The sequence below is a fragment of the Anser anser genome, assembly GCF_964211835.1.
Source record: "Anser anser genome assembly, chromosome: 3".
In the NCBI taxonomy this organism is placed as follows: Eukaryota; Metazoa; Chordata; class Aves; order Anseriformes; family Anatidae; genus Anser; species Anser anser.
Window position 1 is genome coordinate 89,368,442 of NC_139722.1, and position 24,318 is coordinate 89,392,759.

General features: G+C 57.3%; 1 protein-coding gene across 6 annotated transcripts in view; it reads left to right on the top strand.

The window, feature by feature from the left end:
* TMEM63B (transmembrane protein 63B) overlaps window positions 1–23,993 on the top strand; it is a 36,552-nt gene extending 12,559 nt beyond the window's left edge. For 3 of the 6 annotated variants that reach the window (XM_083832626.1, XM_083832630.1, XM_083832631.1), the window contains exons 2-24: window positions 6,094–6,292; window positions 6,822–6,901; window positions 8,406–8,444; window positions 11,688–11,778; window positions 12,598–12,635; window positions 13,376–13,518; window positions 13,753–13,804; window positions 14,097–14,205; window positions 14,745–14,815; window positions 15,445–15,525; window positions 15,683–15,806; window positions 15,923–16,056; window positions 16,207–16,344; window positions 16,582–16,735; window positions 17,053–17,159; window positions 18,420–18,506; window positions 19,811–19,876; window positions 20,010–20,172; window positions 20,300–20,405; window positions 20,516–20,683; window positions 20,803–20,918; window positions 21,223–21,303; window positions 21,748–23,993. In XM_083832626.1, the coding sequence (XP_083688752.1) occupies window positions 6,094–6,292; window positions 6,822–6,901; window positions 8,406–8,444; window positions 11,688–11,778; window positions 12,598–12,635; window positions 13,376–13,518; window positions 13,753–13,804; window positions 14,097–14,205; window positions 14,745–14,815; window positions 15,445–15,525; window positions 15,683–15,806; window positions 15,923–16,056; window positions 16,207–16,344; window positions 16,582–16,735; window positions 17,053–17,159; window positions 18,420–18,506; window positions 19,811–19,876; window positions 20,010–20,172; window positions 20,300–20,405; window positions 20,516–20,683; window positions 20,803–20,918; window positions 21,223–21,303; window positions 21,748–21,915 (2,515 nt within the window). In that variant the 3' untranslated portion in view covers window positions 21,916–23,993. The remainder of the gene's footprint in view (window positions 1–6,093; window positions 6,293–6,821; window positions 6,902–8,405; window positions 8,445–11,687; window positions 11,779–12,597; window positions 12,636–13,375; window positions 13,519–13,752; window positions 13,805–14,096; window positions 14,206–14,744; window positions 14,816–15,444; window positions 15,526–15,682; window positions 15,807–15,922; window positions 16,057–16,206; window positions 16,345–16,581; window positions 16,736–17,052; window positions 17,160–18,419; window positions 18,507–19,810; window positions 19,877–20,009; window positions 20,173–20,299; window positions 20,406–20,515; window positions 20,684–20,802; window positions 20,919–21,222; window positions 21,304–21,747) is intronic. The other 3 variants (XM_083832627.1, XM_083832628.1, XM_083832629.1) reach the window with 3 other exon arrangements.
* The last annotated feature ends 325 nt before the right edge of the window (window positions 23,994–24,318 follow it).

Consider the following 24,318-nt stretch of genomic DNA (forward strand, 5'->3'; position numbering starts at 1 on the left):
CCGTGGACCGTGCAACTTCTCTTGCCTTCCCTGATGAGTTCAGTAGCTGCTGAGACAGGGTATGTGCGGGGAACGATGTGTCGTAAAACCTCAAGGATTTCCCAGTGTCTCAGTGTCCCGGGTTGGACGTTCTCATGGCCAAGGTCACCTTGCTGCGTGTACCAGGTGCTGTGTCAGCACTGAGCTTTCCCCACTGGATGCAGAGTGCCGGTTCCTGGATGTTCTTCTCTAACTGTCCTGGCTTGCTGGCCGCATCCAGACCTCTCGCTGGGAGGGCCCTTTGCTGATGTCGGCTGTTGTTGAGGAACAATTGACTTCATTCCTCCTTTGGCTTTGGCTGCTGAACCTCTTATCAGTGTGCAGCTGTGATGAGAGCTCGGCTCCGCGTGCCGCAGGGCTGCAATTACGTTGCCCTTTGTTGCCTGCCCGCGCTGGAGGTCCTTTGTAGACCAACCCTGCCAGGCAAGCACTACTCTAGCAGTGCAGCGAGGAAGAGGTGAGGCCATCCCTGCCCGCAACCACTCAGAGCTGCAGTCTGTGTAAGGACCACGGAAAAGGGCTGATGCAGCAGCACATCCTGCCAGCCCCTGGGGGAGGCAGCTCTGACAACTGAGATGTTCCTCGGCGTTGCACGGTGACTTGCATCACTGAGGGTTTCCTTGGTGGAAGTGCTGATCGCCCTGTAGGTAAGGGCTTGCAATTGTGCCCAGCGGACAAAATTCCTGTGTATTTGAGCTCAGCGCTGCAAGGAGGTAGATTTCCTGCCATGCAGAAGTGAGGAGGAGGAAACAGTGAATGTGACCTTGAGAGACTAGCTCAGAAACCTGGTTTTAGGAAAGAGAGATCCTGCACTTCAGGAGGGAAAGCTGGGCGCGGATGAGAATATCCAGCCTGTGAAGACTGGTAGGGGACAGATACAGGGCACGAGGGAAGGCAGATATGTTAATGCTCCCCTAGGGAGAGGATTAAGATCAGAGATAAACAGGAAGCTCCAAGACAAGGTGAGCTTACTGATGAACAAAGGAAACGGGGATGAGAGGTGCAGAGCTTCTGCTAAAAATGTGAACCTGAGCAAAACTGATGAGATGGCTTTTGATCACTTAAATTGAGGAGGGATGTTAAAATTCAGAGTAGGAGACCACCAGGGAGATCTGTGTTTCAGCCAAGCCAGATGTGATGCACCTGAACAGTTCAGCTTTTGAGCACTGTGAAGGAGAAGTGGCATTTGTGCAGCAAAGATCCCCGATAAGTATTCATTCTCCCCCAGAGAAATGAAACAGCCTGTGTGCTACTGGGATCCATAAACCAGAAGGTGTTTTGGGGGGCTTACGCATATAAGCATAGCACCAAGGGCTTGGTCACCCCGTGGCCACAGCTCTGCAAAATACGCAGCGAGAAGTCTGGCGCCTCATCAGTCTCACCGCTAAACGTGCGTTGCGTTTGCTGTATCACATCGAGCATATGCTTGCAGGAAATAAGGGAGGCCAAACAGTAAGCAGGATTTGTTTATAAAGTACAGGCTGGCAGACAAACTCGGGTTCTTTCTGCTAGATGTACAGCCTGGGATCTCGCAGGGAAAGTGACAGGTAGATATATTTGGAACCCAAGCGTTTGATTTGGTGACTCATGAAATCTAGCGCTCAAAATTTAACGCAGATCGGGCTGGCCGTGACGCTGCCGTGCAGGCTGGGAGCCGATTGCTGGATCGCACCTGGAGAAGCGGTGGATGGTTTGGGCTTTGTCTCGATGGCAGAGGAGGAGATGTGGACTGGAGTGGGACGCGTGGATGGCCCCATAGGGGTGTCCAGGAGGAGCTGAGACTTGCGGTGTTTCAGGAGGCAGCGTGCAGGCCGTAGTGCAGGCAGGAGGCAAACAAGGTGGGGATGGAGACCTCTTGTAAGTGTCCTGGAGATGCCAGGTGCTGCGTTGGTTCCTTGTCATCGGATGGAGGCAGCCGGGCTGTCCTGCCTGGCAGCAGAGTTGCCGCGTGGCGGTGTTGGTGGGTGAACATCCCCGGAGGGGACGGGGGACACCGTCACCCCTTGTCCAGGGCTGCTGAACTGGAAGCTGTTGGGAACACCCGGGAGCACCCAGCAAGATGGGCCATGGGAGCAAAACGCAGGGAGGAGAGACCCGAGAGCTTTTAGGCTGGCGGCAGACTAGTCAGCTGTGAGAAGAGGAGAGCAAAGCACGGCGTAGCGGGGTTTCAAGCCGCGGCACAGCTCCGGCGCAGCCCCGCTTGGCAGGGTACGTTATGTTCGGGGCACCGTGCAACTTGAAAGCGCTGCTGACAGATTGGAGGGAGTTCCTGCAGGAAGACATAAACAAGACCTGGCTGTCTGGAGCTAAATCCGTATCGCTAGGCAAGGCAGATGGTTTCCAGTGGGCGAAGGCAGAATGGAGGGTTTTGCTGATGCTCCAGGGCAAGGTTTTGTGATCGACTGTCCTGGGTGTTCAGGCCATCCTGAAGGGGCCAGAGTCATGAAATGGAAAGGTTCCCTGGCCTTCATGAAAGTTAGAAGCCAAAATATCATCTTCTTACTGAAGCTTATGGATGAGAAAATAGTCTCCAAGAAAGAAAAGGGGTTATGTAGCCTAGTCAAGGCAGGGCTGTCCAGGCAGAAGTGTAGCAAGAAAATGGTTGGGTTGAAGATTTCCCTGCTGCTGGGCTTCCCCAGCTCACAGAGTGGTTTTTCCCAGGGGAAGGTGTTCTTTAGACATCTTTGGCTGTGCCTCTGAAACGAAGGAGCAGCACGATGCTGAGCCCTGGGAACGAAGCAGGAGCCTCAAAACACGCGCCCCTTCAGGATCACCCTCCAGCAGGTTCAGGACAAAATGTACGAAAGAGTTTCCTTTTCCATTCAGGCGGGGAAAACGTGATGCCTTCCCGTTTTGCTCATAAAATGAGCTCTGCAGGTCTCAGTTGCCTTTAGGAGAGAAAGGCACCCAGGTTCCCATATTCGAGGCCTGATGCAAAGCCAGCTGGAAGGACTTTGGACCTAGGGCAAGGTTGCATTTGGTTTTTGCTTTGAAGAAGCTGAGCCTGCCAGATCGAAGCTGTGGAGGCCCGGCATCTGCAACAGGAGGCTGCCAGGCTGGACTACGCAGACGGTGAAGCGTGCAGGGAGCTCCGTGTGCGGGCTGGAGGGGATGGAGAGAAGGCAGGGCTTTCGGGGCCCTCCCTCTCCGGTACTACAGAGCTAATCCCGGCCGCGTGTGCCTCAGCGCCGTGTCCGTGCTGGTTCCAAACGCGCCCGTAGCACCTCTGCTTCCTGACGCTTTGCCCCACGGCCAGCGGGTCGCCTGCCTCCTCGCCGCTCCCAGCACGTCAGCGCTGCTCCAGCCCTCGGCTGCCCAAAAGCCCTGTGCCAGGCCTGAAGCGTGGCAGCTTCCCCACCCTCCCTGCGGCTGGGAAGCTGTGTGCTCCTTCCCTGTGCTGTGCGAAGGGCTTCCTGCTAGTCCACGAGCCTCCTTCCCTTCCTTCTGAGGCCTTTTGTCTTACCCGTCGAGAGTCGGATGAGAGAAGAGCCCCTGCTCTCTCTTCGCTGACCTGAATCCACAGTGCCCTGGCCTCGGAGCTGCTGCCACCCCGCTGCCCGTTTCCGTGCCCAGCAGCCTCTCGTGAGGCCGTCACGTTGCCATAAAGAGGCACGCCCTTCCTAATTACCAGCGGGCTGATTAAAATTTGCCGGCGAGAGAACAAATGGACGTCGCCTGCGTGCTTACGTCTCTGCGGCTGGCTGCATGCGCAGGCATGTGCCGGATTTATGGATTTATTTTTTTCTACAGGCGTCCTCGTGTTGGGGGGGGAGGACCTCTGTTCCTCCCCATCCCTCCTAGGGAAGGGGATGGACTTCAGTATTGCTGAGTAAGAGCCAAAAGTGCCTTCTGGCAAGTCTCGCCCTGCTGTCCTTGCAGTTTGGGGGAAGTCAGCATTAAATGCACAGAGTGCAGGAGGGGAGGGCTCCGGGGCTTGCACGGAACCTCGTTTGGTGTCTTGGGGTCCCTGTGCTCCGTGCTGTGGTGGGCAGCAGTGTTCGTGGTCAGGGAAGGGCTTGCAGCAGCTCCTCACCACCGCTGTGCGCCAGGTCTCAGGCACCCGGGTCCTCCTCCAGAGACGGGTGGTGGGACCTGAAGAGAAAAGGGCAGAAATGTTGTGGTGGTTGCTGGAGAAGTCCCCTTCTCCCTCCTGCGCTGCCGGAGGGGATTTCTGCCCCGTAATTAGGAAGCGTGCTGCTGAGCCACAAGGCTGCTTGCTGTGAGCGCCTCTCCAGCCCGTACTTTGCCTAAAACTTTGTGCCCTGCCCTGCTCAGGTCCAGGGGGTGCGCTCGAGACCAGGGACCCCACCGAGTGTGGGGAGAGGGGTATTTACACACCAGGGGTATCGCAGTTTGCGCGCTGCCTTTTGGGCCCTGTTTCTCCTGGCCCGATGCCGTCCCCTGCCTGGGAGGCCAGGATGGAGACCCTCACTGAAGCCCATGGAGTTCCCCCCATCTGATCTGGTTCTCTCATCCTCGTGGAGAGGTGGCCTGCCGACAGGGGAGGGGGCACGAGGAACTCGGGTGCCTGGTTGACGCCGTAACCCCACAAGGAGCTGGGTCTGACCTGGAGGGGTGTGACAGGAGGTCACTTCTGGCCTGCTGCCGGCTGTGCTTGCGGAGGCTGGAGGGCTGGGAGGAAAGAGATGCTCCTGGCATCCCCGCAAGCTCAAAGGCAGCGTACATCTTGGGTCTATGCCACAGCTTTTCTGCTAGGAAGGTTCCCTTCCAGTCCTCCTTCTAGGCTTTAGGAAAAAAAGAATACATCTGTGGGACCTGTTTCTGTAAAACGTGGCTCACATTATCCACAGGCTTGTGAAGTTTGTCTTGAACGCCTAATTGTTTGTATAAATAACGGTTATGGTGGTGTCGTGGGCAATATGAGTGCATGAGCCTCATTTCTTTTAGAAAGGAGACTGAAAATGGGGCTATAAAACACGCAGGAACAAGGTAAACGGTTTGGTCTCTGCAGAGGAAAATCATCCTTCCCTGATATGTTGCGAGTCTTTCGGTACTTCGCTGCAGTAATAGCTAGTACTCGACCAGCTTGTGTGATTTGCTTGGGAGTTCAGCAAACCTCTTTGCAGTGGGCCCTCTAGGCTGGCGCTCAGGTAAAAGCAGCGGGGCACGACCGGTCCTGCTGCGAAGCGCACGGCTTCCCTCGGCCGAGTCCCCGGCCTGGTGGTGATGCTCTCGCGGGGCTGCTCGGCGGCAGGCTCCCCTGTAGCCTGCTGTCCCTTCTTCTGCCAGCTGCCGTCACTCCCGCAGCCTCCCGTGGAGCTCCTAGTCCTCGCTGGTTCAGCCAGGGTGCGTTCCCCTGGCTGCTCCCCAGCTAGTGGCCAGCTGCCGTCCCGTGGCTTGGCTGCCTGCTGCTTTCCCGCTGCCTTCTGGGCACGGTCCTCTCTGTGCTTCCCGTGGAGCTGCTCTGTGCAGGGGGAGGAAGATCTCCCCATCTCCAGTGATGCCGCTGTGCTGGCAGCTCAGGGTCTCGTAGCGTTTTGGGGAGGGCGCTGGGTTAAAAAAAAGATTTTGCCAGCTAAACAGTAGATCCGAAGTCTCCTCTCTGTCCTCTGTGCAGCGCTTGCAAGTCAGAGGAAGGAAAAAACGCAGAGGAGGTGGAACCAGCCTCTGATGGGGGCCCTGGGAGCGTGGGGCTGAGGCCTGCAGCGAGCAGAACGCGGTGATTCAGCCTCATAAAGCTAATGGCACGCAGCCAGGCAAAGGAAATGGTGGGATCATGATGCAGCAACTGTCCCGTAGCAGTTCGCTTCCATCACCCAGACGTGACTTAACGCCCACCCCACCCTTTTTGTTCTTTCCTGCAGCTAAATGCCCTCCCTGCTGAGGGGGAAGGTGCGGGGAGACAGCACCTTTGGGAAAAAGGAGTAGTTGGTGAGGAAGAGTTGCACCTGAAAGATGTGGGAGCTGGGGAGCAGGCAAGGGAGACTCTGGGACTGTGCACAGCGGGACCAGCTCCTGGCCCCCAGCTCTAACGGGGCTGTGCTGTCACCCGGCAGGCACACATCTCACCAGCCCTTTCTCTCCCTTCCCCAGGGAAGACGATGAAGCTGTAGAGATGCTTCCCTACGTGATCGCCACCCTGGGCTCAGCAGGGGGCACCTGCAAAGCCGCCTCCTGCAGCAACAGCACCAAGGATTACTGCTACAGCGCCCGCATCCGCAGCACCGTGCTGCAGGGGCTGCCCTTCGGCGGCGTGCCCACCGTCCTAGCCCTCGACTTTATGTGCTTTCTCGTAAGTCTGCCTGCTGCTGCTTTGGCACCTTCTCCCCCTGAGGTAGTCAGGAAGGGGAGGGCTGTGGCCTCGTGGTTAGAGCTGGAGGTCCCAAATTCCATCCCCGACTTTGCTGCTGGCTGGTTTTGTGGCCCTGATCATGTTCCTTGGCCTTGACTTAACCCCAGTACCGCTGCATAATTACGGTGCCAAGTCCCTGCAGCCTTACCAACCCAAAGCTTGTTCCTCTGTGGGAACTGCAGGACGACAGACATTGCAGCCATAATCTCACCTCCTTGGGACCTGAGGGCTTTTTCAGTTCTGTGGCCGGTTTAGCAGTTGTGTATTGCGTCCTGACCTCTGCCTCCCACAGCCAACCCGCCACCCAGACAGCGCGATTTCAACAGCCCCGGGAACTCATGCTGTCCCATGGCCTCTGAGCAGCTCTGTCCCCTCCTAACCCCGTTCCCGCACTTCTGCAGGCGGAGGACAAAGAGATAATGTTCTGGGTGACGCTTTGTCTCACGGCTCTCCCTTTGCTCTCTTCCAGGCACTGCTGTTTGTCTTCTCAATTTTGCGTAAAGTTGCTTGGGACTACGGACGCCTGGCCCTGGTGACCGATGCCGACAGGTAAGCGTGGGAGAGGGGGGAGGAAAAGAAAACACGAGAGGGAGGAGAGAGGAGAAGAGGTCACAGGAATGGCGAGGACTGTCACGGTGCTGTCACGGTGAAGGCGTTGCTAAGCCTCTGGAAGGGGCTTTGCTGGCTGTAGCTCTTGCCACGCTGCGCTTCCAGGTGTGGTGGCATTGCTCTCGGAGCGAAGGCAGGAAGGGCAGCAGGCAGGGATGGCCAGGATGCCTGGCTGGCAGCGTGAGTGTGTGATGTGTGTGCGGCTGGAGCAGGGACCTGCCCCGACAGCGGAGGCTGAAAGGAAGGGTGCAGATATGGAGCTCATCCCGGGTAGCTCTTTCTCCCCAAGGTGGAAGGGGCAGGCCACCAGGTGTTTTTGGCAGGGTGAAAAGTGAACAAGCTGCAGCTCATCCCTCCCGTGCTCTGCGGCAGGAGACCTGTGCTGACACTGGGAGCATGACACAACAGGACAGGGCTGCGTGCACCTCTCTGTGGGGACAGAGCAGGGATGGCAGAGGGGACGTGTCCAGCAACCCTCTCGTTTCCCTTCTGGAGGCAGTGTGTGGAGCCGGTTTGTCAGGAAGGCAGCACCGTGGCGAAGCAGGCAGGGGAGCTGTAGGGCCTGTGTATCTGCTCCTGTGCAAGTGGGGGTTTAGCTTGCATCCCAGGTGCTAAAACATCAGTCTTGGTGCTCATCCTCCCTGCCTAATGTGTGTTTGGGCTACCGTGTCTCCTAGCAAAAGTCAGGGCCCCTTGGTGATGGTGATTCTGTGTTGGAGGCCGATGTTTGGGGCTCCTTTTGGGAGCATACCGTGCTATTCCTGCTTTTGCTGTCAGCAACGGGAAGGACAATTGTCTTCCTCCAGTGCTGAACAAGGAACTCCCCTTGAGGAAGCAGAGGGGTTGTTCAGTGGTCTGCATCTCTGCATTATACAGGCTCCTGGGACGGTTTGCTTTGTGTTGCTTTGTCGTGTGCAGGAGGCAAAGTGCGGCTTAATGCTGGCAGAGGCTGGTTCTTCTTCCACTTGATCAGCTCCGTGAGCTCAGTGCACCCGAAGGCCGGGACAGGGCTGAGCTCTGGCCTGTTCAGTTCCTTTGGTGCTACCAATTCAGATGAGTTTGGTACAAGTGATGCCACCGGGTTTGGGATCCTCGGGAGGAGCTCCCGCTGCAGAGGCTGCCCATCCAAAGAGGCAGGATGAGTGTTTTGGGGGACCAGGATTTTTGACCCGTGACAGATGTGTGTCAGCTGCCTGGGACAGGGAGGAGAGGGGATGACAGGGAACTTGGAGAGCAGCTGGGCAGCCCCTGCAGGCTTTAGGGTGCTGTGGCTCAGGGCAGCACCAAGCTCTGGAGGGAAGGTCTCCTCCTTCCCACCACCAGCAGGTTTCTCTTCCTCAGGACGGCGTGGAGCCCTGCTGGGTGCACAGTGCCCTGCAACGGAGGGGCCCCAGCGCCCGCCCCCCTGGTTGTAACCTCTCCTTTTCTGTTTCTGTGCCCCCAGGCGCCGACGCTGGCAGACGGAGCGAGAGGAGCGGGAATAGTATGTTGTTTTTTCAGGGTCTTGTTTCTTCTCCCTTTCTCTCTGTCTCTCTCTTTCTCTTCTTTTGCAGTTTTCTCTCTTGCTTCTGAACTAATCTAAGTGGCTGGGAGCTCAGGGCTTGGATTTGTGTCTCTCGGGGGATTCACACTTCTCTTCCCCTCCCCTTTGTGTCAGCCACCTACCACAGCTGGGCACTCCCTGGTTTTCCCCTCGTAGCCCTTAGATGCTCCCTGCATGCAGCAGCGCCAAGAAGCTGCCAGTTGAGGCAGAGGGTGCCATGTCACGCACCCTGCTGTGCCTGCCAGCGTCCTGCTGTCTGATGGGAGTAAACGTAGCTGTGATGGAGTAGCTGGAAATAAACCTGACCCTGTGGCATACTGGGGTCACCCAGGCAGAGGGCAGCCTCCTTTGCCTGGTCCATACCTCATGCTGGTGAGCCACGAGGGCTGCTCTCAGGCTCGCTGCAGGAGCACCGAGGTGCATGGAGAGGATCTGGCAGGCCCTTATATGACTTTTCTATTTCCTTCACCCCTGCGAGGCTGCCAGGACCAAAGTAAGTGCTGGCTCTTGTCCCTTATCACCCACCTCAGGCTGGCGCCATGCCCTGCAAGGCAGCATCTCCCCATGCAGCAGAAGCAGGCTTCCTGCCTCAGCGCTGCTGAGAGCGTCCTCCAGCACCTTGGCCCGGCATTACCCACGGGGTACTCGCAGGGACTGCAGCTGGCTGCCAGCTAAGCACTGTCACAGACCCTTCCTCCCTGCTCTTTCCTCTTTCTTGCTGCTTTTTTGCCTAAGTAAGGATGGTTCCCCTGCCTTGCTGACGTGCCGAGTGGTACACGCTGCAGGGGAGCCAGCCCGCAGCACAGAGCCTGAGGTGGTCACTCCATTGCCATATTTTTGTGGCTACTCTTTGCTCCCAAAGGAGCAGAGCAATGGGAGTTGTGGAAGCAGAGGTGCTGGTAGCTGTGGTACATGGCACAGAGGGGATACCTTGCTCACACTTGAATGCTTTGCTAGTGGTTGGCCCTGCTTCAGGTATGTCTGGCGGCTCTTGGGTGCTAACACGTTACAGGTAGCAGAGCCCTCATGCTCCGAGGCTCAGGATGTGGCCTTGCACGGGGGTTTGGTCACCTCTGTTATCCTCCTGAGCGCTTGTCCCTCTCCAGGGGTCCACTTGTTCCTCTTCCCATTGCTCACCTGAGCTTGCTGGGGCTCTCTGCTGTCACCCAGGCCTAGAGCAACCCGCCCACCTCTCACTTGCTTTGTTAGTGCTTTGCTTTAAAAAGCCTCCAGCTAGATGCAGGTACCCCTGAAGCTCCGTCTTCAGCTTCCCATCCTTGGCAAGATCGGCACCCACCGTCTTCGTAGCACTGCCAGTTGTCCTGGTTATGGTCTCTGCATCCCCCGGAACGGAGCTGGGTTAGTCTTATCATGAGAGCCGTGAGTCATGGCTCTCTTCGCAGTTACGCTCTCTAGTGTTTCTCTGCCCTGCCCTGTGCTTTTCCAGCACCAAGGAGCCAGAAGCACACCGTAGCCAGCATGCTGGGTCTCCGCAGGGCTGCAGACAGCAGAAATTCACCCTTTCCCTGTGCCCAGCTTCAGGGTCTTGGGGATTTCAAAGGGCTGAGGGTCCCAGAGCTTGGTTGAAGCTTGAGCTGTCCCTGCAGCAGAGCAAGGTGTCGGGCCGTGCAGTTGCAGGGCTGTACACTGCCGTCTAATCTGTTCTCCTGTAGACCCGTGACCTTCAGCTTAATCTCCTTTCCCCTCTGGGTGTTGCTTCCAGCTAAGGACTCAGCAGGTGCTGCTCCGCTCTGCGAGAGAGGCCACGTGTCCCATCCTCTTCCCTTCTGCAGGGTCACAAGTGTCTTTGCTTGTTTTCTTCCCCCTAGTGTCACCACCTTGTCTCTAGTGCTAGTCTCTCACCTGTTTCTTCTCTAGGTTCTTGTCCATCTGATCCTTCTTGAGCCTGTACTGGTTACAGAGAAACCGTGTCTTCATCTTTTTTTTTTTTCCCCTTTCCTTCTAGCCCTCAGATCAGCCATATCCCTTCTTGCACCTCCAAGTTCCCAGCCTGATGTTGTCACCTTACAAGTGCTATTTAATTTAGGTCTCTGGACCATTTTCCCGTCTCCTTTGCCAGCCTACCCTCCACCTTTATTCGTACTGGGGGCTGTTATCTGCCTTGGATGCTGCAGGTTCTTCATCTAGGTCCCTGCCTGTGTCTGGAGCGCAGCGGTTTGGGATAGTCACCTCTCCTGCCCCTCAGCCCACAGCCATTTGCTTCTAGCTGCCTCCCTGCTCCCTCTCTGGGGACCTCTGCAGGCAGCAGACCCAGACAAGGCTGAGGAGCAGCTGGGCTGAGCCTGGCTCATTTTCCTTCTTTCCCTGGGCTTCCCTGCGCTGAAGCACTGCTGTAGTGGGAATGTGGTCCACCAGACTCCCATCCATCCTTTTTCCTGAGGCAACCGAGCTCTGCGGGTGCTGGTGCCACAGGGGCTGGGGAGCTGCTGCCAGGGCCTCTTGGAGCTCCCTCCCTGCTTTCCCCACCGGGGCAGGAGGCTCCTCTGCCCTTTTTGCTGGTTGCACACCACTATAATGCAGCGTGATTGAACACCTCATCTGGTCACAGTGTCTGCTCTGTGCCCCGGAGGGGTGGCCAGACATCTCAGAGCAGAGGCCTCCCGGGCAGGGAGCCGTGGCTGGGATGTGACTCACCCTGCTCTTCTGCTCCCCAGCGGCTGCTTTCTGCCTCCTGGTGTCTGCAGTCCTCCCCGCTGGGTTTGTCTCTGCGGTTGCGTTGCAGAAGGGAAGACAGGAGCCCTCACCTGAAGCCTGTCCCCACTTGTGGTGCCCTTTCCTTCACGTATCCTCCTCCCTCTCTAAACTCTGCACTAAGCAGACACGATCTCCCCCTGTGGCAGCTGCCCCCAGCCCCTCCTTGCAGGGGCTGGCGCATAATGCGGGCACAGAGGGAGCGGCACCTACAGCTGAGCCCGGTGAGGCTGCCAGAGCCCAGCCCCGTGCTTGGGAGCGGGCTCCAGGCACCATTACGCAGTGCCGCCCGAGGAGGGGTCTCTGCTTACTGCTACCCTCTGCTCTTGGAGGCTGTCCTCTCTCCTCCGTCTCACCTGGGGCAAACTGACCCGAATTAACCGCTGGCCTTCTGGGTGCTCTCGGTTCCTGGCCAAGCTGCCTCCTCTCAGCCTCACCTTCTGACTCTCTCCCTCAACTTTGTCATTGTAGCGTAGCCTCCGCTCTGCACTCCGACAACCACGACCGCTACGAGCGCCTCACCTCCGTCTCCAGCTCCGTGGACTTTGACCAGAGGGACAACGTGAGTAGTGGCAGGAGGCAAACGCCCCTTGCTCGTGAGCAGCCTGGGGACCACAGCTTGCGGGAACTGAGGGCTCTTCAGAAGCAGCGCTGCTTGCTCATCCCGGAGCCTTAGGTCCCACACCTTGTGGTACGAGAGCATGGTACAGAGCCCGTGGAGACGTGGTAACCACATGGCTTCTAGTCGTGTGCTTAAATCAGTAGGCTGTACATCCACGTGGCTTGGTGGGCATCTCTCCCGTCTGTAATCATAGCTTTAGAAACCCTGCTTGCTGGGGGGAAAACTGCCTGGCTCCTCCTCATGCTGCTGTCTACCTTTTTTGCTGCAGTCCTGTCTGAAGGGGAGGCGCGGCTCAGTAGGACCACTGGGGATTTCACCTCCTGCCCACCACATCCCGGAGACATTCATCTCCTTAGGTGTCCTTTGAGGAGCATTGGCTTAGCCAGCTCTGCCCTCCCAGCCCCTGCAGAGCTCCTGTCCAGGGCAGTGGCTGAAGTACCAGTGTGATGAATTTTCTGGGCGTCCTTGGGCTGTGGAGAGCTTTTGTGCTATCCAGGAGTCCATGGCTTTGCTGGGAGGCCAAGCTACTTGGCGTGGGACAGCCACGTGGCAGAGTCCAGCCTGCGTTGTGGCCCATGGAGTAAAGTTGTCACCTCCTTCACCTGGGCCTGTCCCCGTGGCTCTGCATGTCTGGGTAGATGCTTGTGGTCTGGCCCCTCTTTGGTGAGGTTTGTGGGGGCGCAAGGACTCCCAGTCCTTTGAAGGAGGGAGAAGGGAGCGCAGAGTGATGTGAGCCCCTCCTGTCTTCTCTCTGCACAGGGCTTCTGTTCCTGGCTGACGGCCATCTTCAGGATAAAGTAAGTGCCCCGGGACCTGCCTGCAGGGGGGACCCGCAGCGGGGAGAAGCAGAGGCAGCACACGGGCTGGGACAGCCAGCACAATGCAGCTGCGTGAAGTCGTTCCCCTTGGGTGCCCTTCAGAGAAGGGGCTGCAGCAGGCTGTGTGGAGAGGACGGGAAAAGACAGGGCTGGATGAGGAGTCCCAGAGCCAAACCCAAGGTGACAGAGAAGAAATCCCAGCCCAGGTCACCTCTGTCTCAATCCCATCTCAGAAATAGCCTGCTGCTCTCCCTGAGGCTCCTGCTAGGGGCACTGTTGTCCAAGGAAGTCCCACGGCAGCGAAGGGTGGACTGGAGGATACAGGGGGACACATGATGATGCTCAGGGGTACTCTCCTAAGCATTTCTGGGTTTCAGAGCTCTGTGGGGCCACATCAGCAGTCCTGTACCTTAGCAAGGGGGGAGATGGGACCCACCTTAAGGATGGGTATTAGGTGTGGCTCACATGGGCTCAGCTGCCCTGCAGAGGGCAGCAGCATGGGGAGTGGAGCTGCAGTGAGCTTTGCACAGGCAGGTTTCTTCCTGGCCTGGTTCATGGTCAGATGCTGGAGTCCCTACCCAGGGCCTGGCTGCAGCTGCAGAGCTTGATCCAGGGGTGGTTTGTGGGTTCACACCATGTGGGCAGCCGTCACCCTGTGCTTTTCTGCATGCCCTCAAGTGCTGGAGGAGATTGCCTGATTGTCTTTCTCTCCCGGGCAGGGATGACGAGATTCGGGACAAGTGTGGGGGCGACGCGGTGCACTACCTGTCCTTCCAGAGGCACATCATCGGGCTGCTGGTGGCCGTGGGCGTGCTCTCCGTGGGCATCGTGTTACCCGTCAACTTCTCAGGGGACCTGCTAGGTGAGAGCGGGGAGTCCTGGTCTGCCAGGGAAGAGCAGAGGTTAGGACGGGAGTAACAGAGAGAAACCCTCAGTCCTGTCCCACTTTGGGCTTGGGGTATCCATAGGGTTGTCCTGGGCAGCTTGGGTTTTGGGGTGCTTTGCAGGTGAGGTCCCTGCCATGCCCCTCCCCAGTAGAGCTCTGTGCCCCAGCCCCTCGGTGTAACTGAACGTGCCCGTCTGCCTTTCTCCCCAGAGAACAACGCTTACAGCTTTGGGAGGACGACGATCGCTAACCTGAACTCCGGGTAGGTGTGGGCAGGGATGGGGTGGGTAATTGTGGCCCTCAGGGTGCATTTTCTGGATGCCCACGTGCTGCAGAGCCTTACCTCCTTGAAGGCTGCATTTCTGCCCTTCCCGTGAGGCTGCTGTCCCTGCTCCTACTTCCAGATTGAGCTCCTGGAGGCTGTTGGCAGGGCCTGTGGATGCTCTGCCAGTAACACTCCTCGTGGCCCCAGAGGCTTTGTGGGGAGGTCCCTGAGGGCCGGGGCAGCAGTGGCAACCTTGCGTTGGCTTTAAGTACGGTCTCTCTTGTGCCAGGAATAACCTGCTGTGGCTGCACACGTCCTTCGCCTTCCTGTACCTGCTGCTGACGGTGTACAGCATGCGCCGGCACACCTCCAAGATGCGCTACAAGGAGGACGACTTGGTGAGCAGGAGCTGGGCGCTCGCCCAGGCACAGCTTCCCCTGGCCTCCTGTCAAGTTGGGCGGTCTGGGAGAGGGTGCCAAGCACCCCCACTTCCCGCAGCAATTCGGGGCTGACGTGTTCTGCCTGGCCAAAGGCAGATCTCCTCCAGAGCAACGGTCCTGATGCTGTGTGGGGAAATGGGAGAGGCCTGAGCTGGGTGGACATGTGGAGTGCCCTATGTCTTCCGCAGCAGTTGTTCCAGCTGCTGTGTGGGTTTGGGGCTCTTCTCCAGTTGTCTTTGCCTTGTTTCTTACTAACATCCCTATTTCTGTTGAGGCGGCTGCAGTGTGAGCCCCCACACCATCATCCTGCAGCACATCAGGGTGTGAAATGCCAACAGCTAGCAGCAGCATAGGAGAGGGGGAGCAAAGGTTCTGCAAGTGTGGGGGCTGCCTTCTCCGACTCCTAGCCCAGGCCAGGGCCTTGGGGTTGACTTTTTTTTTTCCTGCAATCTGGTCTTTCATGCCACCCATACCTATCTGCGCTCTCTTCCCTCCAGGTGAAGCGAACTCTCTTCATCAATGGGATTTCAAAATATGCCGAGCCAGAAAAGATCAAGAAGCATTTTGAGTGAGTCTGACTGTGTTCCTAATTAAAGGCTGCTCCGTAACAGATGTTTTAGTGGAGTGGTGCTAGTGCTACCTGAAATGGCAATAATACTTTGGGGGGGAGGGGGAAGCAGTCAAAATCAGTGAGCACTTTCATTTTGGGCATCTTGCTGCTATTTTTCTGTGCAAATTTTTATCCCAGTATGCAGCATCTTGGGATGTGCCCAGCTATATCTTGCAGAGCCATAGGGGGTCAGCATGGTAAGCAGTGAGACAGGGCATGTGATGAGACGTGCTCAGCTTCAGAGGTGTGAGAAGCAGGCAGGAGGCGCTCCAGCAATACCCGTGGGATGCTTTGCTGCTGCTTCTCCATTGATCATGCTCTTTGTAGAAAATTGTATCTTCTTTTTTAACTGACCCCCCCCCCCCCCCCCCAAAAAAAAAAAAAGAGGAGGGAAAAAACAAAGTTTCTCTTCCATTGCCCCACACATTGCTCCCACTATAGGCAGCAGAGCCTGCAGGCTCTCCTTCTGTCCAGCAAGTTTTTGCTGATGCTCAGCCCAAGGCAGGAGGAAGGCCTGAACGTGTGGGCTTTGCTCTGAGGTACAGCTTTGATGCTGTGTGTGAGGAGCCGGTATTTTCTGTCTGCAGGGAGGCCTATGCCAACTGCACCGTGCTGGAGGCGCGTCCCTGCTATGATGTGGCCCGGCTGATGTTCCTTGATGCGGAGAGGTAAGCAACCCCTGGTTTGGGGAAAAGGGCAGGGCTGGGGTGAGGGTGCACAGGAGGTGGGGAGTGAGTTCCTTCCAGCTGCTTCTCCTGCAAATCTTGTGCCATGAAAGCTTTTCTGAGCACCTTTTTTTTTTTTTTCTCCATTCTCCTGCTTCAGAAAGAAAGCTGAGCGCGGGCGAATCTATTTCACCAACCTGCAGGGCAAGGAGAACACCCCATCTATGATCAACCCTAAGCCCTGCGGCCACCTGTGCTGCTGTGTCATCAGGGGCTGTGAGGAGGTATGGGGAGAGCTGGAGACATTGGGCAGAAGGGTAACATGAGCATTGGGTCCCTGTACTGCCCACGCTGGCTTGCATCCTCAGGTCTCTGCTCTAACATCTGTCCCTCTGCCCAGGTGGAGGCAATCGAGTACTACACTAAGCTGGAGGAGAAACTCAAAGATGACTACAAGCGGGAGAAGGAGAAGGTGAACGAGAAGCCTCTAGGGATGGCCTTCGTCACCTTCCACAACGAGACCATCACAGCCATGTGAGTCTTGCAAGGGGTCCTGCCCTTTCCAGGAAGGTGATGTCTCACAGCTCTCCCTTTAAATCAGAGATCCCAGTCCCAGGGCATTCACCTTGACTTGTCCCTGCTAGCCCTATGTGTCACCACCTCCACTGTTCTCTTCTTCTCCAGAATCCTCAAAGACTTCAACGCTTGCAAGTGCCAGGGCTGTGCGTGCCGCGGGGAGCCCAAGGCCTCTTCCTGCAGCGAGTCCCTTCACGTTTCCAACTGGACTGTCAGCTATGCCCCTGACCCACAGAACATCTACTGGTGAGTGGCTGTGGGGTTCTTCAGGTCCCCAGTGATGGGAAAGGGGCGCACCCTCACACTCTCATAGCTGAAGGAGTTGTTCTTGCCCAGCTGAGCCAGAGTTGTGCCCTGACTCAGAAGGGGAAAGCTTGGGTTCGTGCCCCAGGCAGTGTTGATGCAGGCTGGGCTGTGTCGTGAACGTGTGTGAGGCTTGGTGTGGCTGCTTCTGATGCCCTCTTCCCCCCTCACCCCACGCAGGGAACACCTCTCCATCCGGGGCTTCATCTGGTGGATCCGCTGCCTGGTGATCAATGTGGTCCTCTTCATCCTCCTCTTCTTCCTCACCACCCCTGCAATTATCATCACCACGATGGACAAGTTCAACGTCACCAAGCCTGTGGAGTACCTCAACGTAAGGCCTTCAGAGAAGGGCGCAGGATGGGTAGCACTGAACCCACCACCCTGAGGCACAGCAGCCCCTGCAGGGGAAGGGGCAGTGGGAGAGGTTGTCAGCATGCCTCAGGTCCCTTCAGCCTGAGAGCAAGAGAGATGTCCCCAGGAAGGGGCTAGCACCCTGCCGTGTGCTCCCAGCATCCAGGAAGGGGTGCTAAGCCTGGCCAGGGTGCAGTGGCAGCTGGGGACTCTGCATCAGCAAAGGCAGCTCCAGTGACGGGCACGAGAGCTGCCACATTGCGTGTAATGCGTGGTCTCTTCTCTTCCTCACTGCAGAACCCCATCATCACTCAGTTCTTCCCCACGCTGCTGCTGTGGTGCTTCTCTGCTCTGCTGCCCACCATTGTGTATTACTCTGCCTTCTTCGAAGCGCACTGGACCAGGTAAGAACAGCCAGTGCCTGTTCCCGGCCGTACCAGTCTGCTGCCTGGCATCTTGATGCTTCCCACTGAGGGAAGGCTGCTGACTGGTTCCCCTTGCTTGGGTTCCTGTCGTCCACCCCCAGCGTGGTGTCATGTGGCACCTCTTGGTCACCTTGGGGTCTGCTGGCTCTTCTGCCAGCCGTTAGCTGGGCGTTGCACAGTATGGGGTAGTTAAAGCAGAGCTCGACGTACATCTGCAAGAGGAGGAAGGCTGGGAGGAGTTGGGGCCAAAAGCTATGAGAAATGCGGGTAGTAAGGGAAGTCTTGGCTGAGGTGAGCGTGCAGGTGTGCTGTGCCTGTACCCGTGTGTAGGACACAGCTTTTCCAAGGGAAAATTGCCTTAGTTGCCATGGTTTCTGGCGGTGGGGAATTTGAAGTATTTGAAGAGCACAGTACTAGCAAACACGCTATTTGCGAGGCACGTGTCCTGCAGGATGTGTGGAGCTTTTTTGCTCTGCGTGGTAAACGCTGGTGAGGAGGATGTCACCAGCTCTGAGGACTGCAGATATGCTTGCAGTCTCCTCTAAAGAGTGAAAAGATGATATAAGGTCTGGGAGAGCCCATGAGGAAAGGGGGAAGAACCAGGACTCAAGAACAGAGCTTGGAGGGAAAGGGGCCTATTCATGTACCAGTAGAGGCAAGGCTGGGATTTGGGTTAGACACTGGGAAGTGCCTGACGATGAGAAGGGTGGCATTGCCTAGAGCAGGCTGCTTGGGGTGGATGTGGAATATACAAGGGAAGCCTGTCCCAGCAGTTTTGGCAGTCTGTTGGGAATGGGAGAGCAGAGTCCCTCCTGGAACAGAGCACCTTTACAGATCCCTCTCGGTGAAACCATCTGTGGTATTTTTAACGTGCATTTATGTACAAGACAATTTATGTACAAGACACAGTGCCCCAGCTGTGGGGTGGGACGCTGGGCTCCTAGGCAGCTCTGCCCTTCTCCAGCCTTCTGGGCCTCACCATGTGTGAGAACATAAGCTCCTTTCACCTGGTGTCTCTGGCAGCTGCAGATTACTGAAGCTGCTTATTCCCAAAAAAGCATTCACCTGCCTTCAGCTTTCTGTTCGCTGTTCTTCCCAGCCCTCTGCAACAGCCCCCTGCCTCTGTGGCCAGGCAGGGCACACTCTGGGCTCCCCACCTCTGCTGCACGGGGGCATGTGTCTGCTCAACGCCCCGTGCTGCTGGAGTGACAATGTTAACGGCCTTCTCTCCGCCCTCAGGTCTGGAGAGAACAGGACCACCATGCACAAGTGTTACACCTTCCTCATCTTCATGGTCTTGCTGCTGCCCTCGCTGGGCCTGAGCAGGTGGGTGTGGAGGGAAGGGCAACCAAGCGCAGAGACCTGGAGCGTGGTTGAGATGCACCTCTGGTGGTCCTCCTGCAACGCCTCCTCACCCTGCTGCACAAATGTCCTGGCCACCCTTCCCTGGGTGTTCCTAGAAAAGCAACAAAACCTGAGGTGGTTGATGGATGCTCATAAAAAATCTACTTGAGGCCTGCTGGTGAAGGAGACACTTCCCGCCTCTGTGTTTTACATGTGCACAATTTTACACAAAACTAGCAACTTCCCCCACTTCAGCCAGAACTGAGTACCTCGTACTGCTCGGCTGGGTGGTCTTCCTATTATTTGTAGGCTACAGAAATGTGAATCCTGCTGGATGCAAGCCCCAAATCCTCCTGCAGGGCGTATAGAAATGTCCTGTGACAGCGGGGCTTCAGCTGCCAGGAGTCAGCATGGGCTCTCAGCACTGACTAGGGGCAAAGCAGAGCAGCTGTGTGACAGAGAAGAGAGGAAATCTGGGAGGTGGAAGCACGATGGGGGAGATCTACTGTGACAGGGAGCTCTTTATGCGTTGTGGGGTGGGGGGATCTACATTCCATAAATTCAGGGTACAGCCCCTCGGTGGCTAAATCGGGCGGTTTCTGAGAATAGAAATAGGTTTCTGCCCTCCAACAGAGACACAGAAAAATTGCCTTTCATTCCAGTGGGTGCCTACAGCAAAGTTTCCCAGTCAGGTTTAAAATGTCTTGCTGCTTTTAACCTTGTGACCTAGGCAGGTAAATGTTCTCATAGGATTTGCATTTTGGCCGTATACCAGTAAACAGGTCACACTTCTTTCTGAGGACAAAATCAGTCCCGCTGCTGCATGTGGATCTCTGTACTCCACCAAAATCATTTGCCCTAGAGGTGCCAGAGGATTGTACGGTTTTATGTCAAAAAATACAGAATGGGGGGGAAATGAGATTGGTTTCTCTTATTTCTGTGAGGTTACCGTGTACCTGAGTGGTTTCTCCTGTGGTCAGTAACCCATGGTTGTTTCACCCAAACAACCTCTCCCAGGAGCAGAGAGGAAAATACTGATTGATCAGGGCAAACTGAGAAAAACAGCCTGAGAATGGGAAGTCTTACATCCCTTTTTGTGTCCTGTAACTGGTTTTCCCAGTGTCTGATTTACATAATTGCCAATGACATATCCTAAGGGGGAACAATAAGGCCTGTGGTCAGAGCTTTGGGTCCTTTTAGAGCAGCTTCCATACATTTGCATGTCTATGTCTGTATACCGCTGCTTCTGACTGTTTCTCTTTTCTTCCCACCCCCTTCCCCCACAGCTTGGATGTGTTTTTCCGCTGGCTGTTTGACAAAAAATTCCTTGCTGAAGCCACAGTGCGATTTGAGTAAGTGGAGCAGGGAAGAAAGCCCCTTCTTTGCAATGGGGGAGGTTCTTGGCAGCATCCAAAGGTGGCACCCAGGACCTGGTCCCCCACATGGCGGGGGAGCATCTCCTGCAGCCTGCTCTTCTCTCCCCAGGTGCGTGTTCCTGCCCGACAACGGGGCCTTCTTCGTCAACTACGTCATCGCCTCCGCCTTCATCGGGAACGCCATGGACCTGCTGCGCATCCCCGGCCTGCTGATGTACATGATTCGCCTCTGCCTGGCCCGCTCGGCCGCCGAGCGGAGGAACGTCAAGCGAGTAAGTGGTGGGGCTGGGGGGCGGTTTGGGGCCTCCCCTGAAGGTGCCGTGCTGGGGGCCGTGCGCCCCGGGGCTCGCCGAGCTCTGGGTGTCGCACCCACAGATGGGTCTCTGCTCTCTCCGGCAGCACCAGGCCTACGAGTTCCAGTTTGGGGCTGCTTACGCCTGGATGATGTGCGTCTTCACTGTGGTCATGACCTATAGTATCACCTGCCCCATCATCGTCCCCTTTGGTAAGCGACACCCCTCTGCCTCCCCGCGTTGGGGGTGAAATATTTCCTTTTGCCCCGAGGCACTGGGAAAGAGGTTGATTCCCTCCTGACATCTCTCCCGTCTCCCTCAGGGCTCATGTACATGCTGCTCAAGCACCTGGTGGACCGGTACAACCTGTATTACGCCTACCTGCCTGCCAAGCTGGACAAGAAGATCCATTCAGGGGCTGTGAACCAAGTGGTGGCAGCCCCCATCCTCTGCCTCTTCTGGCTCCTCTTCTTCTCCACCGTGCGCACAGGTGAGTGCTGGGCTGGGAGGCGTCCAGCTGAGCAGCTTCCCTGGCCAGGCCGGGCTGCAGGTGGCCTCCCCCTGCCCGTCGGGCTCTGACAACCTAACGTTGGCTTTTGTTTGCCTCAGGGTTCCTGGCTCCCACTTCCATGTTCACTTTTGTGGTCCTCGTGATCACCATTGTGATCTGCCTGTGTCACGTCTGCTTCGGGCACTTCAAATACCTCAGCGCTCACAATTACAAGGTGAGCTGGGGTGCTGGGCAGGGGTTCGAGGGTGTGGGGGGGGGTCCTTCCCTTGGGACTGCAGCTGAGCAGTGAAATGGACTTGGGGGGAGAGGGGGATGTCCCAGCCTGTTCCCTGGTAGGGCATCTCTTCACCAGCTTCATGGCAAAGGTTCCCAAGGAAGCTTCCTGGAGCTGGATGCTGTCTTTGCCGTGTGTACGCTGCTCCTGTACCTGTGCAGAGGTCAAGGGCAGCCTTGCTGGAGTGTGGCTTCTACAAATGTGTCTCCTCAGCTTTCTCTTAATCTCGCCTTTTCCTCTCCAGATTGAACACACAGAGGTGGACACCATAGAAAGCAGGCAGAACGGGAGACCTGCCACTAATCTGCCGGCTCCCAAATCCACTGTGAGTTCCTGTCCCTACCTCCGTGCCCTGGCACACTCCTCACCTGGGTTTAGGAAAGGGGGAGGCAACATCCACAGACTTTCCCTCCTTGCTTCTCGCCTTTCTGAGGCAGCACCCAGAATCTCCCAACAAGAGTGGGAGGCAGGTGTTGGGCCCTGTGCCCCTCACCTGAGCTGGGTGATGAGTTGTAACACCCCGTGCACACATACACATCCCTTTCCTTCTGCTGCCTGGGTGCTGTGTGCGCATTTTCTGCCTCTCTCTTGGCTGGGGCAGTGAATCCAATGGCTCGGTCTCCTTCTTCAGCATCTTCGGGCTCCTTAATGCTCAACCTCCCGCTTGCACTTTGCTTCACCCTTTTGTGCTCTGCTGCCCGAGCCCCAGGGGCTGCAGGAAGCAGCTGCCCAGGCTCACGCGTGTTTCTGCTGTCCCCCCTTGCCCCAGCAGAAGTACATCGCCCAAGTGCTGCAGGACTCCTCCCCGGAGGGTGAAGCGACCGAGTCGGAGGAGCAGGGGTCGCAGGACGAGGAGCTCATCACCGCCGACGGCATGAACGACACGGATTTCCAGTCTTGTGAGGACAGCCTGATAGAGAATGAGATCCGCCAGTAGGGACTGCGGAGGGAGGGCAGGAGGGAGGGAGGGGATGGAGGCCCTGGAGCGGGGCAGGCTGCGCCCACCGAGACAGGGAGAGAGAAACCGAAGGGAGCGCAGAGATGGGGAGGGGGCCAGCCGCAGCCCTCGCCCACCCCTGGGGCCACCACCTTCAGCGAGGGCAGGGGCCCTGCCCCTGCCTCTCCGCTTCCCTGCCTCCACCTCCGCGCCGCTCTGTGGGCTTGCTCTTCACTAGCTACCTTTGTTAACACGTACCCGGACCGCAGACCCCCAGGGGCTGGGGAGGAAGGGACCATGACCCTGCCAGCACCCCAGGAGAGAAAGGAGGCTGGGTGCTTTGGGGAGGGGTCTGGGGACAAGGGGCACCTCCGGGGCCTCATTGGCTGCCCCTTCTGTTCCCCGTCCTCCTGGTGAGAAACATAAACACTAATAATTTATTAGATTTGCAGGAAGGTGACAAACAAAGCTTTAACTGATGTATTGGAAGCCCCCAGTAAGACGATGGGGTGGCTTTGTTCCACCTGCACATGCAGTGCTGCCTTCCCTCCTCCCTGTGCCCGCGTGTCCCCATGGGGTGACATGCTAGGTGCTGGGGAGGGGGTGATGGAGAAGTCCCCGTGTGCAGCGGGCAGGCGACAGCCTCACCCGCCCATGGGACTGCTGTCACCCTGGGGGAGCAGCACGGGGGCAACCCCTTGCAGGGTGAGGGGTGCCCAGGGTGGTTCTCGCAGGCAGGAGGAGGCGCGGGCAGCCTCTCCCCTAAATCGTGCCCCCTGCTCCCCGAGGGCACAGGTGGGGGACTGCAGCATCATTTTAAGTGGCATTTTTTGCACATTTTCCTCCCCTTTCAAGCAAAAACCAACCTGACTTCTGTGTCAGACTGTGGATCCCTTTTCTGCTCTGTGTCTGCACAGCAGGGTCAGGCACGGGAGGGCTGTTTTGGGGGTCTCCTGGGTGCTATGGAGAGGAGAGAAAAGGGCCTAGGCTACAGCTCTTTGGCCCTATGCAGCAATGGGCTGATCACCTGCCTGGGGCTGTTCCTTGCCTGCTTTTGCCCTTGTCCCCTCTCTGGTGATAGCTGTGTCCCGGGGCCACAGAGGGGACAGGAAGGATGGGAGAGGGGCCCTGGGTGGCTGCGGAGGTGGGCGCAGGCAGGAGAGGTGGACTGGAGCCCCTGGCACCCGGCAGGGAGGTTTGACCCTGTGTTGGAGGTTCTTGCGAGGAGGTTTCTGGTCAGCACCCATTGCCCTCAATTGCTTTCCCCTCCTCCCCTTGTGTAAAATGTAAAGGAAAATAATAAATCTCCCTGCTACTGAGCTATATTTATTTCCCTCAACCCCCTGCCACCATCCTGTTTGGTGCTCATCGCTGACGCTGCCCCTTCCCTCTGCCCAGCGGCTGCGGGGCCTGCTCCTGCTCTGGCTCGCTGGAGCTGTGCCCTGCAGGCCCTCCCAGGGCCGGGAGGAAGGGGACAGTGGTTTACCTTTTCAATCACCAACTCTGGCCCTGGAGCTCAAAGCACTTTACGGACCCGAACAAGAGAAGAGTCAGCCCTCCCCAGCCCTGCTGCGGGGACAGGCCCTCACCACCGCTGGCTTTTCTCCCCTTGCCCCCTGTTAGATGAGAGGAGCCTGAGACATGGGGCTGCTCCAGGGAGGGTATAGCTGACTTCCCTGTACACCTCTCTGTAGGAACCCCAGGCCCAGAGGAAAGGGGGCGTGGAGGAGATGAAATGTGGGTCTTGGAGGTGTGGAGAGGGCAGGTCGGGGCGGAGAGGCACGGTGTTTGCCACCCCTCCCTTCCAGGGGTGGGCACGCAAGATGAGAGCTCCTGGCCGTGTCCCAGGCTGGGGCGAGGAGGGTATTGATCCCGTGTCCGTGTCTGTGCACCCGCCTGCTGCCCGTGCCCCGCGGCAGGCTGCCCGGGGTGCTCCGGTCTCTGTGCCTGCAGCCCCGGGCTGCTCTTGGGGCGCTGCCCGCGGAGACCTGTGTTGGGATTGGCACTGTCTGTGTAGAGATGTGTATAATACCCTGTATATATTTGTGTACAAAAGAAAAAAAAAATGAAAAAAAGGAGCTATTGTTCTTGCGGTCTTTCTTTGTGCAGGGGCTGGGAGCTGGGAGGGGAGGCTGCCGCAGGGCTCAGAGCATGCGTGCTGCTTGGGACCTGGGGCTTGCGGGCTCCCCCTGCGTCTGCAAGCGCTGCCCAGCCGGGCCTGTGGGCTCTCACGGTGCGTCCTTCCCAGCCTGGCAGGCTCCCTGTCCCTCTGTCCTGCTGCTAAATGTGTGTGCAGGGGGGGCCGGCCTCATCCCCAGAGCTGCGTGCCTTGGGGTTGGGGTGGGCACAGCGCACGTCAGCCCAACCCCGCCACCCCAGCAGCAGGGTGCGCGCTGCTCACGG